This window comes from Cinclus cinclus, chromosome 16 (genome assembly GCF_963662255.1).
Source record: "Cinclus cinclus chromosome 16, bCinCin1.1, whole genome shotgun sequence".
Lineage (NCBI taxonomy): Eukaryota > Metazoa > Chordata > Aves > Passeriformes > Cinclidae > Cinclus > Cinclus cinclus.
In genome coordinates this window covers 5603865-5620966 of record NC_085061.1, presented here as the reverse complement: position 1 = coordinate 5620966, position 17102 = coordinate 5603865, and the positions used below count along the sequence as shown (strand labels likewise).

The 17102-nt window shown below is 44.3% G+C and overlaps 2 protein-coding genes across 6 annotated transcripts in view; both read left to right on the top strand.

Annotated features, from left to right (window-relative positions):
* Positions 1-1949, top strand: part of SUN1 (Sad1 and UNC84 domain containing 1) — a 33474-nt gene extending 31525 nt beyond the window's left edge. For both annotated transcript variants that reach the window (XM_062503914.1, XM_062503915.1), the window contains one exon: positions 184-1949. In XM_062503914.1, the coding sequence (XP_062359898.1) occupies positions 184-297 (114 nt within the window). In that variant the 3' untranslated portion in view covers positions 298-1949. The remainder of the gene's footprint in view (positions 1-183) is intronic.
* Positions 1950-2096: 147 nt separating this feature from the next.
* On the top strand, positions 2097-14402 carry GET4 (guided entry of tail-anchored proteins factor 4). 4 transcript variants are annotated; one of them, XM_062503918.1, is made up of 9 exons: positions 2097-2666; positions 6905-6983; positions 7399-7480; positions 7782-7931; positions 9558-9651; positions 11471-11611; positions 11696-11771; positions 11955-12027; positions 13076-14402. In XM_062503918.1, exons 1-9 carry the CDS (start codon positions 2509-2511, stop codon positions 13162-13164), a joined length of 942 nt encoding a protein of 313 aa, XP_062359902.1. In that variant the 5' UTR covers positions 2097-2508; the 3' UTR covers positions 13165-14402. The 4 variants fall into 4 exon arrangements, with proteins under 4 accessions (XP_062359902.1, XP_062359900.1, XP_062359903.1 ...); XM_062503916.1 differs by having other exon boundaries at positions 9513-9651; XM_062503919.1 differs by lacking the exon at positions 2097-2666 and adding an exon at positions 3225-3454 and having other exon boundaries at positions 9513-9651.
* Positions 14403-17102: the final 2700 nt, after the last annotated feature.

The window sequence follows — 17102 nt, the reverse complement described above, 5'->3', positions numbered from 1 at the left end:
ACTCACAAATAATTGTAAGGCAAGGAACAGAACATTCTGTTCGAAGGAACAGAAAATTCCCAAGGCATAACTTAGGTTCCTGCAAGTACCAACAGTCTTTAATAACTAAGAAAGCTTCAGCTGCAGCTGTTTATGCCAGAACCCTGACATTGGATTTTGTGTTTGCTTCTTTTTCTTCTCCAGGAGAAAAATGAAGATGCATTCCAAATAGTGGAGCTGAGGATTTTCTCTAACTGGGGCCATGCAGAGTACACCTGCCTTTATCGGTTCCGCGTGCACGGGAAACCTGCCGAGTAATTCACACTACAGCTGGGGTGGCTGCTTTGTACATTTTGTTCCTAATCTGTATATACTGGGAAGCCTACAACACTGGAACCTGTAAAGGACGAGGATTCAAGGCGCACACTGCAGAACTGTTGATCCTCTGGTAAAGGCAGAAGACTGTCAGCAGAAATGTATAAACCCCAATTTTTATTTGCTCTAAGGCTCAACTTGTACTTGCCAGTTCGCTTCATATTTCTGTGTCCATGCTGAAAGAAATAATGCATGCAAACAGCTCTGGTTCATAAAGCCCAGTTGGCTAACAGGTGACACGTTTTATTACAAATGAATGTATAGGTTTTTTAAAAAGAATAAACCACACTTTCTGCAACTAGGAATCTGTTCTTCTTTAATCCAGGACTTAACTGCATACTTTTGCTAGCTTGGCACCACAAGCCAAAAAACTGTGGTACATTTTGAACACTTACTGTGGCTAAAGGTGTCCTTCAGTTGACAATTGGTTTTTACCTTTTTGGTGGATCCAAAAGGGCTTCTTTGCTACGTGTTGAATATAATAAATACTACTGTCAGGGAAAGCTAACACAACCAAAACCAGTTTAAACACCAGCGACTGAGAATGCTTTACTGTAATTTGTGGCCACGAATTGCTCTAAAAGTCAGGGATAACTTTAAGTAACTGAAGTTATTTTAAGGGTTTTTACCATGGCAACTTGGCCAGTTTGTTCTTTTTTTAGTGTCAATGCCAAATCGACCTTGATGTACTAACTGACTGGCTCAGAGCTGATAAGCCTGCTGAATTGTTCAGTAAACACTGCTATACAGCAGTTGCACTACCTTAGTTTGTCAAAAGTGATCTCTTTGGGACAAGATCTCCTTAGACTGGTTGATTGTTATACTCCAGAAATGTACTGTGAGAAATTGGTGTGTGGAAAATAAGCCTGAGGTAATTCTCGCTGCGTCACATTGACAAGAGGGACTCGAGCTCAGCGCTGCTGTGTGCAAACACGGGCATTTCTGATCCTCCCCACATGCCTTAGTTGGCTACCAGATGAGTAGAGTTGCTCTTGGAAACATTTCCACCTAGAACGAGATGAAACTGCTTATTACCCCCCATAGCCTTGCTGCTTTGAAGATCCTTTTTGGAAAAGATTCCTGAAATCCACTTGTATGCAGAATTTTTATCTTACTGTTCTAGTGCATTTTGTAGTTACACAGAACTGTTACCACATGGACCTGCTGACTGGTTTTCTGAATTGAGTTATGTATGTTGCACAACAGTCCTCGAATTTTTGAAATGCAAAAAGTCTCCATGTGAAGAACTGTTTTTCACTCAACCTAGAGACAGATCCTATGGCCTACGCAGAGTGGTAGATGAACACATGTACAGGTGTTTTCATATTGTAGGTTACATATTTAAAATTAGAATTATCCTGTATAAATTGAAGTTAGGTAGCTGGGGGGGGGAATATTTTGAATAACACTAACTTATTTTTAAAAAAGCAAGATAGGACTTTGTGCAATGTATTTTTGTAAATGCTTTTCAAAATGTCTGTTATTCTTTGCTGCCTCCAAACTGACAAGATGCTATTGAGATGTTTAAATAAAGAGTTTTAATTTTTGAAAGTGCATGTAATACTTGAAACAAGAAATAAAGCCTCTTTTCTGATTTTTTTTTTTTTTTTTTTTTTTACCAGCTGCTTAAGCCTGTGATTTCAAAAATTGCCCCAAGCTGGGGCAGGGTTGGGGGGATTTCACTCAGGCTTTCACAAGGACTTTACGGGGCAGGGCCAGGAGCGGTGTGTGGCTGGTAGGTAAACATCAGAGGTGGAGATTTGGAAAAGCACACCTGGGTCAACGCTGTCTGACGTTCAGCTGTGTTGAAGGGTGGGGGGTTGGCTTCACTCCTGCTGCCTCAGTCGTGCCTGTATCCCTGAGCCAGAGCTGTCCTCCGCGCTCCATCAACCTTGCCTTGATTTTTATTACTTTTTAAAATTATTCTGCAGTTTCCTGTGCTGCTGTGGGCCCTAGGGCCGGTCGTGCCCCGGCTCGAGTACCGGGGTTGCTCTCTCGCCGTTTTCAGACCCCGTACCGCTCGGGACGCCGCGCGCAGCCGCGCGGGCTGAGCCTCGCGGGCTGCCGTCCGAACGGGCGGAAGGAGGGCAGCGGGGCGCCGGGGCTGCGTGCGCATGCGCCCGGCCCCCGCCTCCCCTCCCCTCCTCCGCGCTGATGGCGGCGGCGATCATGGCGGCGGAGCAGGAAGCCGCGAAAGGCGGCGGCGGCAGGAACCGCGGCGGCGTGCAGCGCGTGGAGGGCAAGCTGCGCGCCAGCGTCGAGAAGGGCGACTACTACGAGGCGCACCAGATGTACCGGACGCTCTTCTTCAGGTAGGACCGCACCTGGCCCGCCGCGCCGCCCCTCCCCCGCCCGGCCTTCCAGAGCCTTCCCACACACTCTCCCCCGCTGCCGCCCGCCGCGCCCACGTCCGCTTCCCATTGGTCGCCCCGCCTGTCCATCTCCGCGTCTCGCTCCCTGATTGGTCTGCGAGGGGGCGGGGTGGGGCGGGGGCGCGGCGCCGGCCCAAGCCGGGGCCCGGCCCGGGCCGGGCCGGGCCGGACAGCGGCGGCCCCAGGCTGGGCCCGGCCCGGCCGCGTCACCTCCCTCGGCCCCGCCAGCTCATTCTGCGGTTCGGGGCGGCAGGGGAGCCGCTGCTCTCCGGCTTTTGGAGGTCAACCCCGACCCCGGGCCGGTCCGTGCTCCGCCGGCCGGGCACTGACCAGTGACGCGCGGGGGGTGTTGCGTCACGCTGCCCAGAGGTCACCGACACAGCGCAGTTTCGGGCCTGCGTCCCCTACAGCCTCTCGGTGGCTCCACGTTCCGGGGAGGCCGAGCGAGGCCCCCGGCCAGCGGGATGGGCTCGGGGTGTCTCCCCGGGCGTCCTCTGGCGCTCGGGTCGGGGCTCGCCTCGTGTCCCGGAGCTATCCTGGAGCTGAGCCCTGCACAGCCGGTGCTCTGCCAGCTCAGTGTGAATGTCGGGTGGCTGCGCGGTGACGGTTTCAGGGATTGAAGGCTGATTGTTGTACAGCTGGGACATGCGGCTACTTTGTTGCACGGCACGGTCACACTGGTGCCGCGGTCCGAAAGGGGCAGCGCTCAACCGCGGCCAGAATCCCCTGTACGGAGGAGCTTTTGGGGATAAATTCCTCTTGGTATAGTACTTGTGTACATGACAGTGACTAAGTAGAGCAGGTCTGGGCATTTATTCAGAAATGTTACTACTGCCTCTTTTGTCATAAGGAAATTGTTTTTATTTGAAAGCATTTTTAGGCTTCATTTTTCACATCCGCTGCAAGTTGCAGGGGTCGTCCTTTCTCTCATCAGATTTTGACATGTAGACCTTTGCTTTCAGGATCACAGAAGGAGGTGTTTGTTCTAGGATCTTTCTCACCGGGTCCCAGCTTTGTTTACTTGTGGTTCTGCTGAGAGAGGACAGGGTGGAAACTTGGCTTCACAGAATCAGTTAGGTTGGAAAAGAGCTCATGTCATCAGGTCCAACTTTTGGCTTTCATCACCTGTCAGCTGGACAATGGAGTGCTACATCTGGTTGTTTCTTGAACCCTTCTAGGGAGTGTGACTCCACCACCTCCCTGGGCTGCTGGGCCCAGTTCCAGTGCTTGACCACCCCTTCTGTGAAGAAGTTTCTCCCATTGTCAGGCATGAACCTCCGGCTGAAGCCGTTTCCTGTCATCCTGTCACAGCTGCCAGGGAGAAGAGCACCTGGCTCCCTCCTCCTTTCAGATGTTCTACAGGGAAGGGTCCCCCTGAGCTTCCTTTGGTCCAAGCTGCGTCCCCCAGCTCTCTCAGCTGCTCCTCATCAAACTCAGCTCCATTGCCCTTCTCTGGACATGCTCCAGCATCTCAATGTCTTTCCTGAAGTCAGAGGTCACAAACTTGACACCGCCCTCCCTGTCCTGTGTCTTGTTAGGATGAGAACAGGCCTATGAGTAAGCGCAGAAAAATAGCAGTCATGGAAGCAAGTAGGGAAGAAAGTCCTTGGTGCATAATCCTCCTGGTGCTCCCAGCATACATCAGAAGCCTGCCCTGCCCTGCCCTGCCCTGCCCTGTGTACCAGCACCATCACATTAAATCAGTTTGTTCTTCCATAACCCCTCTGATGGGATCAGCGAGGCACCATCCAGGCCTTAAGACTTAAATTGTATTTGAGAATAAATCTAAATTTAAGACAAAGCCTGGCCTATTTTATAGTAGGGATTATGTGATGTGGTGTGAGAAGTCTTGGTTCAGGAGGTCACTTCTTCTCCAGTCTTCTGGATGTATTAACTCACATACTCAAGCCCCCTGAATTAATTTGGAATCAAAGATCCTGCCTTTTCCATTTTAAATACAGGTGAAAGGATGTGTTCAGTTAAATGAAAAGGTGACATTTGCATGGCTAGGTAGTCTTGTCAACCCTCTGTAAAATGTGATAAAAATCAGCATTTTTTCAGACACATTAGTACTTATTGGGAGGACCTGAGCTCTGGAACTGTGGCAGGGTTAGCTGGTGCTTTTAAACATACAGGCCTGTAAAACATTTGTCTCGTCTGTCAGAAGGTAAACTTGAAATCCTTACTCAGTTTCATGCACTTAGATGTATTTTAGGGTGGAGGAGGGGAAGAAGTGGAGGAGGAAAGATTACCATAAGCCTGCCTCCTGCAGACTTATTATCCCTCCATGATCCACAGAGCAGGTGGAAAATTGCTCTTCCTGCCTAACCCTGAGCTCCCCCAGACACACCTGACCTGGTGATGTTTGTTACTCCCTGGGCTGGCTGGGCTGAACTCTTCTCATGGTTTGGTAACTGAGTCACTCTTCAAAGTGTAATAACTTTTTTACATCCATTTCTATTTCCCTGATACATGTAGGTCATTTCTCTGGTATAAATAATGTGTTCCAGGATTCATCTTGTTTTAAATACCATTTAGAGCAATGTCATCAGTATTTATTTTTATTAAACAACTTTTATCAGAAAAGTTCTTTGAAAAACCCCAGCACTTTAAAATGTATTTTATATTGTAAACTGTTTTGGCATCTTTTATTTTCTTCTGCAATAATTTTTAGATTAGGGGCTTCCATGTAGCATTGTGAATCTACTGGATGTAGAATTTGTGGTAATGGATCCATGCTGAGTCCAACTCCTAGGAGCAAACCTGGATGGGAGCCCAACTGTAAAAATGTTGGAGCTACAGATTCATTTGACTCAAATTTACTATGGTGATTGCAAATCCAAGTTGTTGAAGATTATTCCCAAACATCCCATCGTGCCTCCCATTATTTCAGTTCTGTTTTGGATAAAAGACCTTGGGGTTTCTCAGAGTTGATGAGCAGGGTGGGAGGCGTGTCTCCTCCCTTGTTTGTTGTCTGTGTGATGTTACCAGAAGGGCCTGTCCCCAGAGGGAAGACGTGACAGGAACCTGGGGCAGAGGTTTGGGATGCTCTGGTTGTCCCTTTGGTTGGTGTGACCCCCCAGTGGCCACTCTGTCCTGCTGTCCCACCACCCCCTGAGTGCTTCACTCCCAGAACCACCAACCCCTCTGTTTCCCCCATGAGCAGTCTTGGGCTTTGGTACAGCTTGGGGAGCCCCAGGGCTTCAGCAGCTGAGTGGCTGCCCTGAGCCCTGGGGACAGAAAGGGGTGACACAGGCACAGCCCAGCCAGGTGTGTCACAGAGGACAAACCAAACTTCAGGTGCTAAAGCAGCAGGGTAGAGCTGACACTTACCTCTGCTGATATGAGCAAGTCAGACACTGAAAGCACAGACATTTTGAGTAGCAGTTAAGAGAAATGGAATTTGGAAACTCTGCCACACCTAAGCTGCTTTTATGGGAAATGCTGTGTTTATGAGCTAGAGCTGTGACTCCAAGAGCTGTAGTTACTGACAGTGATGGTGTGCAGGAGGCTGCAGTCACAGCTCTGTGGTAGGATGTCCTGAGGTAGCCACTGGGAGCAAAATTCTTTAGTTCTTTATTTCTTGGTGAACTCTTAAGTGAGAAAGGTGGAAGGTGTGTTTTGAAGCATTATATTTTGTTTCTTTTAAAATGTTGCATGGTGAATCTTGCTGGCTGTGCTTATCTCACTCTTGAAGCTGTGAGAGATGAGCTCCTTTGGTTCAGCAGGGGACTTGGACAGACTGATGTCCCCTGGCAGAGTTGTAGTGGTCAGAGAGACTTAGACCAGTGGAAAGGTCAGTGAGCTTTCCAGGAGGTATTCCAAAATTTGTTTCACTGGGATGGCTTTGGTGGAGGCTCAGTACATTGGCATCTTTTGCTCAGTTGAAGTCTTGGGTTTATTCCCTTTTCTTGTTCCAGTCCCAAATGTATTTGTAACTCTTCATTTTTGTCCTTATATTCTTCGTTTTATTCCATCAGGTCTGGTGTAGAAAACTGATTGCAACTTGCAGTTCAAACTACATCATTATTGAAACTAACCTGATTTAAAAATAAATCCCTTGTTGTAATGACAGTTTCAGATTTCAGCAGTCTTTTAATCCTTTAAATATAAGTAACTTTAAGCATACACAACTGACTTAGCGGCAATTTTTATCATGGCTTTGGTATTTTTTTCAGATATATGTCACAAGGAAAACATGCAGAAGCAAGAGAACTAATGTATTCAGGGGCTTTACTGTTCTTCAGTCATAACCAGGTAAGTCACTAGTTTTGTGTGCAGGGCTTGGGCGGCAGGGGGTTGTTACTCCCACGATTTTGAGAGATGAATGGTTAGTTCTCAATGGTAAATGTTTGGGATAATGTCTTTGTAATCTTTTCTTTTATCTCTTTGTTGAGCCTTTCTCCACAAAGAAGGGTTATGCCAAGCTGGAACACGCAGCAGTAGTGTTTGTGAGCATCCAAACAATGCCTGTGTTCTGCTTTCCTGGAGCCTTCTCTTTGCTTCCATCAAATTACTATAATTTTTTTATCAGGAAGGCTGAGACTTGATACTGTGCCCTAGCTGTAGATGTTGATAAAAGCATTAAACCTGCTGCTGCCAAAATTCTGGTTGATGTTTCTTTTTTATGCCCTGATACATTCATCACTGCCAGTATGTTTCTGTTTTATAGCAAAACAGTGCTGCTGATCTGTCCATGCTGGTTTTGGAGTCTTTGGAGAAGTCGGATGCAAAAGTAGCAGAAGACCTTTTAGGTGAGGTGACCTCTGCTCTTGGTTTGGTGGCATTTAGTTGTGCTTTCCCTTCACAGTAACTTGTTAACAGTCTTGAAAGCTGCAGTCCTCTTGGATGCATTCCCAACATGGCAAAGGGTCACCTTCCCCATAGGAATGGATGAGGGGAAACTTTGTTAGAGAATTATGGGTTCCTGATGACTTTGTGGGCATGCTTGGAGCTACGCTGCTTCCTGTCCTAAAGATGGATCTTAAGAGATGTATTAGAAGCAGTAGTCATCTTATTTTTCTTCTAAGTGTTTTTCAATCTTATTGCTTCTAGAAAACTTGGCTAAATTGTTTAGTTTAATGGATCCAAATTCTCCTGAAAGAGTGGCTTTCGTATCCAGAGCACTAAAATGGTCCAGTGGGGGATCAGGAAAACTTGGACATCCAAAACTACACCAGTTACTAGCTATTACCCTGTGGAAAGGTAAGAAAAAACTGGATTTTCTGTGTTTTCCTTAGAAAATGTTGAAAGTGAGGTGTCACATGAGATCTGTTTTGGGAATAATCTAAGGATGCTGAGGTGGAAATGTTCTGCTATTGCCTGATTTTTGTATTAATGTCCTCTTAATTTTACAGGAGAAAAAATGGGTCTGTAGCTCTATATTAGTGCAAGTTCCAAAACACAGTTGCTGTAAGGCTCTCTGTAAAAGGCAGGTTGATCCTTCAGACATTGGGGTAATTTGATTTTGCCATTAGGAGGAAAATTTCCGGGTAGCAAAGATGCTCTGTTGGCAAGTTTTTTTGTTTTTAAATCCTGGGTAAACATGATAAAGATTGAAATACATCACCTGGCATCAAAACAGTCTTTGGACTGTAATTAAGTACCTTTTGAGAAGTTGGCCAGCAGGGTTATTTCAAAATGAAGGCTGTTGCCTTTGATTTATGAGCCATTTTATCACTTGAGATGGGATGTAAGAGAAACACAAAATGCTCTAAATAATTATTTTACTTGTGGATGATTGCCAGTATTTACAGTCTTGTGTTCAAAACATAACAAAGGTGATTGAGAACAGTTGAATACATGCCATTTCTCCGTGGTTTCTCATGGATAACTGTGCAAGATGATTGTTTATGTTTTTCAGTAGCTGCCAAGTCATGACAGTGGTTTCATGCAACAACCCTGACCCAATAATGGTCAATGCTGCAGCCTCTCTGTGTGCCATAGGCAATTCCCTAGCTGCTCTCTGGGATTTAGGTTCATCTGATGGCTGCTGCCAGCCAGAAAGGGAGGATTTTTTTCTCACAGCATTCAAGTTAAAGGCTGCTGCAGTTAGGAGAAGAAACAGTTGCATTCTGAAAGCAAAAGTCCCCATTTTGTAGCAGCCTGCTCACTGTTCTCTTGAAGAGCAAGGTGCCTACATTTTCTTAATCTGTAGCTTTTTGAGTTTCGTCGCAAAAGGCTCAGATTTTTAAAACAAAGCTTTCAAATTCAAAAGATCAGCAGCTATCCAGTTTTGTCATTGCAGTGATTTTGCACAATCCTTTATTTCAGGTTCTAACAAATCATTTCTTACACCATTTTTCCTGTATAATTGCTGCTCTGTTCAGCATATGGGAGTGACTTTAGTTTTGGTAGCAACAGTGGGCTAAGCTAAAAATAGGAAATGAAAGAAGGGTGCTGAAGGTGCTGTTTGACTTCTTGGTGCACACAATCTAATACGGAATTTTCTTTGATTCCTGTCCTAAACACTGGTGATAGCACATCAGATGTCAGCATTCACTTAGATAGACTGATATGATCAAAGTTCAAGCCAGCAGTAGCTGTAATTGAGTAAACTGTATTTAATAGCAGTTGTTCAAATGTACTTAGGGTAAAATTTATTATTATCTGCCTTTATAAGTTGTCTGTAACTTACAGACTTTTTACTAGCTGTCTTGTTTATATACCACACCCATAACTCTTGTTCTTTTACCAGCTAATAAAGTACAAACCTAATAAATTTGTTTTTATGTTCAGATACGCTGAGCTGATTTCTTAAAAGCCTTTTCCTTTTTCTTTTTCTAGAGCAAAACTATAGTGAATCTCGGTATCACTTCTTGCACTCGACAGATGGAGAGGGCTGTGCAAATATGCTGGTGGAATACTCGTCGTCCCGAGGATACCGCAGTGAGGTGGACATGTTTGTAGCTCAGGCAGTACTACAGTAGGTGTTAAACTTCTTTTGAAGCATTTTGCTGAGATGACATTATGTGTGGGACCACATACTAGTCTAATTTAACCACTCAGCCTTTGCAAAAGAAACTGTGAAACTGGCCAGAACAACAACAGGAGAAAACCGTCTGAAAAATGATGTGTTAAATTCGTTAGACTGGGGAGAAAAAAAGTAAAATAATGTATTTAGGTCAAAACCTGAAATTATGTTAATTGCCTGAAGAATGAATGTAATCTGTTTAACCCTGAAAGCACAATTCTTGGCTTTATTAACACCACTTTATGTCTAGTTAGGGCTTATCTGTATGTTCTTACAAATACTGGATTCAAGCATGCCCTGTATTTAGCACAGAACTTGCTGTCACTCCAGTCCTAGGAGGCAACTTGTCCTGGTCAGCCTGGTCTGTGAGCAGCAGCTTGGTTGCTCTTGCCTTGACAGAGTTGCTGCTGGCTCTCATTTTAGGCATTTATTTTGTAGGAGGTGGGAATGCAAGCTATTGTGTGCTTTTGCAGAGCTCATGTAGAATGAAGTTTGACAGAGCCAATTTTACTGTGTTTAATCAGCTGATGGCTTTCTTCAGGCAGGGAAAGCAGCTCATGGAGGAGTCTGAGGAGGAGGTGGAGACAGGACTGTGTGGCAGGGAGTCAGGGAGAGAGTAGGTGTTGGGGGAGAGGGAGGAGGTGAGAGCAAGTTTGTCTCTCTTTTGGCAGCAATGAGCTGTCATGTCAGATTTGTCCTGCTTTCCATAGCTGGTTGCTGTAGATTGCTGTGATTTTGAGCAATAGCAAATCCTTTATGGAAATCCAATCTGTGCAGGACTCAAACAATTTTATGGGAAGAAATTCTGTGGAGAAGTTAAAAGATTATTTTTACAGTGTTCATACAGCACTTCTACTGCATCCTTTACTGGCCTGTATATCAAATACTGTGTTAGATCCTCTTAGATGGTATTTTATTCTCTAATGAAAATAATTGCACTTCCTTGCTAGCAATGAGGGAAAACAGCCCCAAGCCCTTGCACATGTGAGGGTGCAGAATTAGAGGCCAGCCTGCCATCAAAAATGAGATGGCTTGTGCAGCCTTCCTAGTGCTTGCTGACAGCATTTGTCCCAGATAAAGGCCTGTTAGGCCAATGGGACTTGCAGAGATTGCCAGTTAAATTAACTGGACCTGAACAAGGATTTGATCTGTTTGGGGGATTGATCTGTTGGCAACAAATGGCGTGGGAGCTCAAAGTACAGCTTTATTATGAGACTTTTAGGCATTGTCAAATGTGTGTCAAGCTATTAGTGGTCCTGATGCCACATTATGTTGAGGTGGAATAGAATGACAGAGTCAACAAATACTGACAGATACATACTAAAAAGAGATGTGTTTGGGGATGAATGAGTCTTTAATTCAGTTTTTAACTCAGAATAGTAAATCCTGGACCTGTAGATGCAATATCATGTTAATGTGACTTACAGGGTAGCCAGTCATTCCACATTTTGAAAATTGACGCTCCCTTTTAGTAACCATCCTGCACAATCTGCTTAGATCCTGGTTAAACTCATTCTATTAGTATTTAATGTCTGTTTTTCCTCCCAACCTGCCTGTTCCAAAGTGTGTTCTGGTAGCGTTCTTCCCCTTCCTCAGCTGATGGCCAAACCATCCCTAAAGATGTCCATCTCCACCTGTTGTTTTGCCATCAGTTCAATCCAGAGATGGCCTCTATGCACAATTGAAGTAGATTTTGGCTTCCCTCTTTCTGTGGTGAAACCATTTCTCTGCCCTTTGTTTTTAACTTGCCCCATTCTCTTTCCTTTTTCAGATTTCTCTGCTTGAAAAACAAGACGAGCGCATCAGTTGTTTTTACGACATACACACAGAAACATCCTTCAATAGAGAAGGGTCCACCTTTTGTGCAACCACTGCTAAACTTCATCTGGTTTCTCTTGTTGGCAGTTGATGGGTACAGTCTGATTTCTGTCATGTCGTTCTTGGTTTCCCTTTCGGTTGTTAACTGAGATTACATTTTTGGTTGTTTCCTTTCTAGAGGAAAATTAACAGTATTTACAGTATTGTGTGAACAGTATCAACCTTCGCTGAAAAGAGACCCCATGTATAATGAGGTGAGTTATTCATGAACAGGATTGTTTCTCACTGAAACTCACTGAATTAGTGAAATAATGGCTGATTGTCTGCAGCTTTGTAGATAAGAGCTTGTGATTTACCTTGTGTGGGTGACTTCTGCCCCTAGCATTTCCAGCTGTAAATGAAATAAATGACTTTTTTTTCACCTTGTGTCCCTACAGTACCTAGATAGAATAGGACAGCTTTTCTTCGGCGTTCCGCCCAAGCAGACCTCGTCCTATGGGGGATTGCTAGGTAAGCTCTGCATGTAGCTACCTCCAGGCTTTGATCAGTGACCTGGATGAAACACCTGTGCTGGAAACAGATAATCTGTTCTAGGGAATTTATAATTCTTTTCATAGCCTGTAGGAACAACCCCTGCTATAGAATACAAGATGAATGGGTTGCATGTGAAAGTAGTTTGGGGGAGCTTGTACACTTTTCTTCACTGAGAAGGGGAGAAGCACTAAAAAGATTCCTGTGCTTAATTTCTGACATTATGGTATAGCTTCCTAATGTAAAGAAGCATCTTACTGGCGTTAAAGCTGAATTTCCTCAGAGTTCAGTGACTGTTTTTTTCTTTTAAGTATGGGACTTTGGTAGAGATCTAATCAGTGTTGATGCAACGTGAATGTGTTCAAAGAGGAAGTTCTGAAATTAATACTGCCCTTCTACAAGGACTGAAATGGAATAGAGAAATTCAGCCCTCATTTCCTGGCTCTTGAATAAAATGTGAATAAAATTAATGTTTTCCCTGAAAATTAAGCTTCTTTGTAAAGTGACTTGAAGCTTTACCTACAAACATCAATTCACTGATACTGAAAGTTTGATGGAAAACATGAACATCATGTTTTTACCATCCCTAATTTGCTTTTCAACAATTCAGGGACCTTTAAATTGATGCCTCTGAGTTTCAGACAAGTTTTTTTACAGCATGATGCAGACTGTGACTGCTTTTTGAGAGTTTCACTGCTGGAGGTGTTTTTTTCCTTTTTTGGTTGGGGGTTTTTCCCTCTGGAGGGTGCAACTGTAGCACATAAATATGTGACTTCAGGTTTTTCCAGTGTATTCTTAGAGAAGGAACAGTATCAATGTACAGCTAAGAGTGTACAGCTTCCCAAATCAATATTCATAATGGAACTCAGAGTGGGATTACTAATCATGGTGAGACTCTTCCACTTCAAAACTCTTGGGGTTTTTTTGTTACAGAAATCTGTACTGTAGCAGAATGGAAAATCAGTGAAAAGTTTTTGAGATGAGAATGTAAAACTAATGCTTTTGACTGTTCTGTATTTTATTATAGGAAATCTTTTAAACAGTCTGATGGGAACTGGGGAAGATGATGACACAGAAGATGGTCAGGAAGACAGCAGTCCTATCGAGCTCGACTGAATGTTGTTGTCATTGGGTGCTATGTAAATCTGATGATTTGATGACTCCAAAGACACTTGGAATTTGAATCCTGCAGTTGTTTCTTGGCTCCTAAAAGGGCTCCTCTGGTCTTTTAGAAATGGTTGCTGAAATGTTTATACTGTCAGTCTATATTATTTATGTAAAAAAAAAAAAGAAACCAACAAAAAGTAGCCAAACGAACCAATCGGAGCGGTTGTTAGTGGGTTTCCGATCCAGCAGCTGGGGACTGATTAAACATAGTCTGCAGTTTCTGATGCAGTATTCCCTTTTGCACAGTCTTTCAATAAAACATAAACATGGGGCTTGTCCTTCATGGCCTACCCAATACCATCTCTGTTATGAGAAAACCTCCTTGCCCTCTGCCCTCTTCCAAGGAAGATCTCCAAAGGCAGGGGGAGCAATTGAATAATTGATTGGTGAGGCTGGTGCCAAAAGTACTGTGAGACGAGCCAAGCAGCATAATTTGAGATGCACATCCAAGAGACATTGATACAAGAACTTGCTTCCACTGCCACGAGTAACATGCACACCCTTCATACTGCCTGTCCCTCTCCCAAGGCCAGGCTCTGGCTGAGCCCATGAGTGTGTTTAGCTGATACTTCCTGAAAAGCACAAGGTTGAATAGCTCTTGGCTAAAAGCCCAGCAGTGGAAAGCAGGTAATTGGCTTCCAGGTGGATCTCTCTTGCCTAGGTATAAAAATTTGGCATCTAAAATGGCTCCTGTGGCTTGTGGCTCTACTTTGGAAGAGACTTTGCCAGTGTAAGTTCCCAGCTGTACGTGCAGGCGGCAGCGTTGCTGTGCGTGGAGCGGTTTGCCGTGGGCAGAGGATGTGTTTGACCTGGGCTGGAGGGCAAGAAAAGGGATACTGCAGAGCTTCTGGTTCTTTATGATATATTTATTTTTCTTGGGTGATTGATTCATTTAACACTTTCTGTTAAAAAAAAGAATAAATCAATAAATAATGGAGTAACTTCACCCCCAGCAGTAGGCATAGCCATTCTCCATCTCCTCTGTAAGTCTGGTACAGGAAACAGGTGAGAGAGTGGGGAAATGCTTTATTTTTTCACGATGAAAATAAAAAGGCTTAGATTAATAAACAGCAATCATGCATGGGGGAGGTATTAATACAAATTTATTGACTGTATGGGAAAAAAAGGCATTGACAGGAAGACTTTGTGTTAATTGTGAAGTCTCAAATAAACACTTTATACCAGGATGTGTGATAATGTTGCTTTCTAAGAGTTTCTCAAGCAGAGCTTTACATTCCTTGCTGTTTTTTTCACTCTGCACTTGACTGTGGGTCATCCAGCCCTCAGTGCTGCAGCTTCACCTCTGTGCAGTAAAGGTGTAATTCTTTTGGGGTATTCGACTATCTGGAGCAGATGGAGCTTGCTTTGCTGTGCAGCAGGTTAAGGGAAGAGCTCCCTCTCGAGGATGGTGCTGTAGACATTCAATAAATGATCTGGGATGGCAGTAGAGGTTTAGAACCACATCATTTCATTGCTTCTGGCTGCCAGGAATGTGCCTCTCAGGCACTGAAAGGTGTTCACAGGCATCCAGCCCATGGTCCCTCCTGTGTCCTGTATTATGACCCAGTGTGAGGTTGTTTTCCTCAGCTCTGTGTGCAGGCTCCAGCAGCCCCTACTGTGAGCCCTGCATGTGCCCTGACCCCAAAACCCCAGCCCTGAAGGAGGGCAGTGCTCCAGGGCTGGAACACCCACAAGTGGATATAAAAATGTATATTCAATAATTGCAACAGTATATACAGAACACGTGCATGTGTGTGTATAAAATATATACCCAAGAATTTAAAATACATGTATATACAAGCACTATATATATAAACAGCCTTTTGTATAGATAATAATTATATACTTGTATGCCATGTCATTTATAATATTATATTGTTCTTGATGATACATGCACACCAAACACTTTTTACAGCTACCTATAAACACAAACAAGGAGCCCAGTCTGTCCTCTCCCTGCTTCTGCCATGCCTGGGTTGGTAAGTAATTCTGAGTGACAGTGTATGGGTACATACACTTATAAATACTTTAAATAAATATATAAGTATAGTTGTGCATACACATGTACATGCAGATATGTTTATATGCAATATATTCACCTTAAATTTATGTTTATAAATTATACAAAGCATGCACATGTGTATATAATATATAATTACATATTTTAGAAAACAAAAGTATAAAAATGTCTCCATACATATACAGGCGTGTGAAATACATTTAGCTTATATATTTGTAAATTGAGTATGTGTGAGTGCTACATCTATACATGAATGTGTGCATATGAACACCTCGTACATACACACACCTTTTATGTATTACTCTATCCACTGTGCAGTTTATAGTTGTCTGTGAATACCCAACAACCCCTTCCTAAGGCTTATTTCTCTATTCCCAAGAGCCAGCTCTCCTTTGGGTATGTGTGTGCACACATAAAGAAGCATTACAGAGAAAATACACAGAATATGCACTATAACACACACATATACCCAAATAATATATCAAATGATACACACTGTGTGCCAGGGTGGGGCAGATGGTTTTGAGGATGTCCCACATCCCTCCACCAGCACCAGCACCTCCTTGTTTCCATTTGCTGCTTTTTAACCCCACCTCCCTCCCCTGTCCCAGCACCACACAGCCACAGCTCTGACATAATAATAATTTATTGGTTCAAATGACATTTAGTACCACAGTTGTCTTACCAGTGACAGAACGAATGCACACAGCCGATGAGATGCTCTCAGATACACAACCAACCTAAGAAACACGTCGGGCAGGTCCGTGGCTGGGGCTGGGCCTTCAGGGCATGCCAGAAATCTCATTTTTGGGGAAAAATCCAGCACCTAGTGTGCAGGTCCCAGCCCCCCTGCCGTGACTGCAGGAATTACAGTGCTCAACACCGTGCTGAAACGTCACTTCAAGCAGCTTTTTCTTTTTTTTTTTCTTTTTTTTTTTTGATAGGAAAAGAAAAATCAACCAAAAAAAAAATTTAATTATTGAGGGAAAAAGTCAACCACCAATTCTAGAAAAGGGATGTGCCTGCTGGGAGTGAGCTGGGACAGTCTTTGATGGTGCCTGTCAGCAGAACTGCAGACAAAGCTCAACCCCCCAGCTCCATACTGGGCTCCCCAAATGGGGCAAAGCCCCCCAGACCATAGGGATGACCCAGGGAGCTGAACACAGGCCTGGCCCCCAAAGTTCTGCTCCCCCAGCATCACCTCACAGGTTCATGTCTCCCTTGCAGTCCCCTCCTCCCTGCCTTTCGTTAACCTAACAAGGCTGATGATGCCCATCTCTTCTATTTCTAAATCCTATTTGACCCTCTCCAGGTACAGGATCACCACCAGTCCCCAGGGAGATAACTGACTTATCATCTACCCCAGCACCATGGCAGGCTCAGCTTTTTTGCACAGCACATTTCATGTTTCCAGGCTGTTTCCCATCCCACAGGGATGTCAGCCCTCAGGGACTTGCAGCCCCCCTGAAAAGGACTGGCAGCCATCTGGAAGTGTGGGGATGTTCCAGCACCCAGGGACCTGAGCATGGGGAGAAGTCCCATCTGCCCCTGGGATGTGCCACCAACAGTCTCTGCCATCCTGGTGAAGCTGGGTGGGATGTCCCTTCCAGAGGGTGTGGGGTGATGGGGTGGCAGGACCATCTGTCCCATCCCACATCACAGCCACAGAGCTGAATTTCAAGTTGGATCAGGATCTTCTCCGACGTTCCACTGCCGCCCTTCCAACATGATCAAGTGAATGATGAGGGGAAAGGGAAGTATTATTATTGTTATTAATATTACTGTTATCATGAATTATTTTTAACATTTCAAATAAAACCACGTTGTGTTGTAAACAGAAGCTCACTCCTCAGGTCTGCCCAGCCAG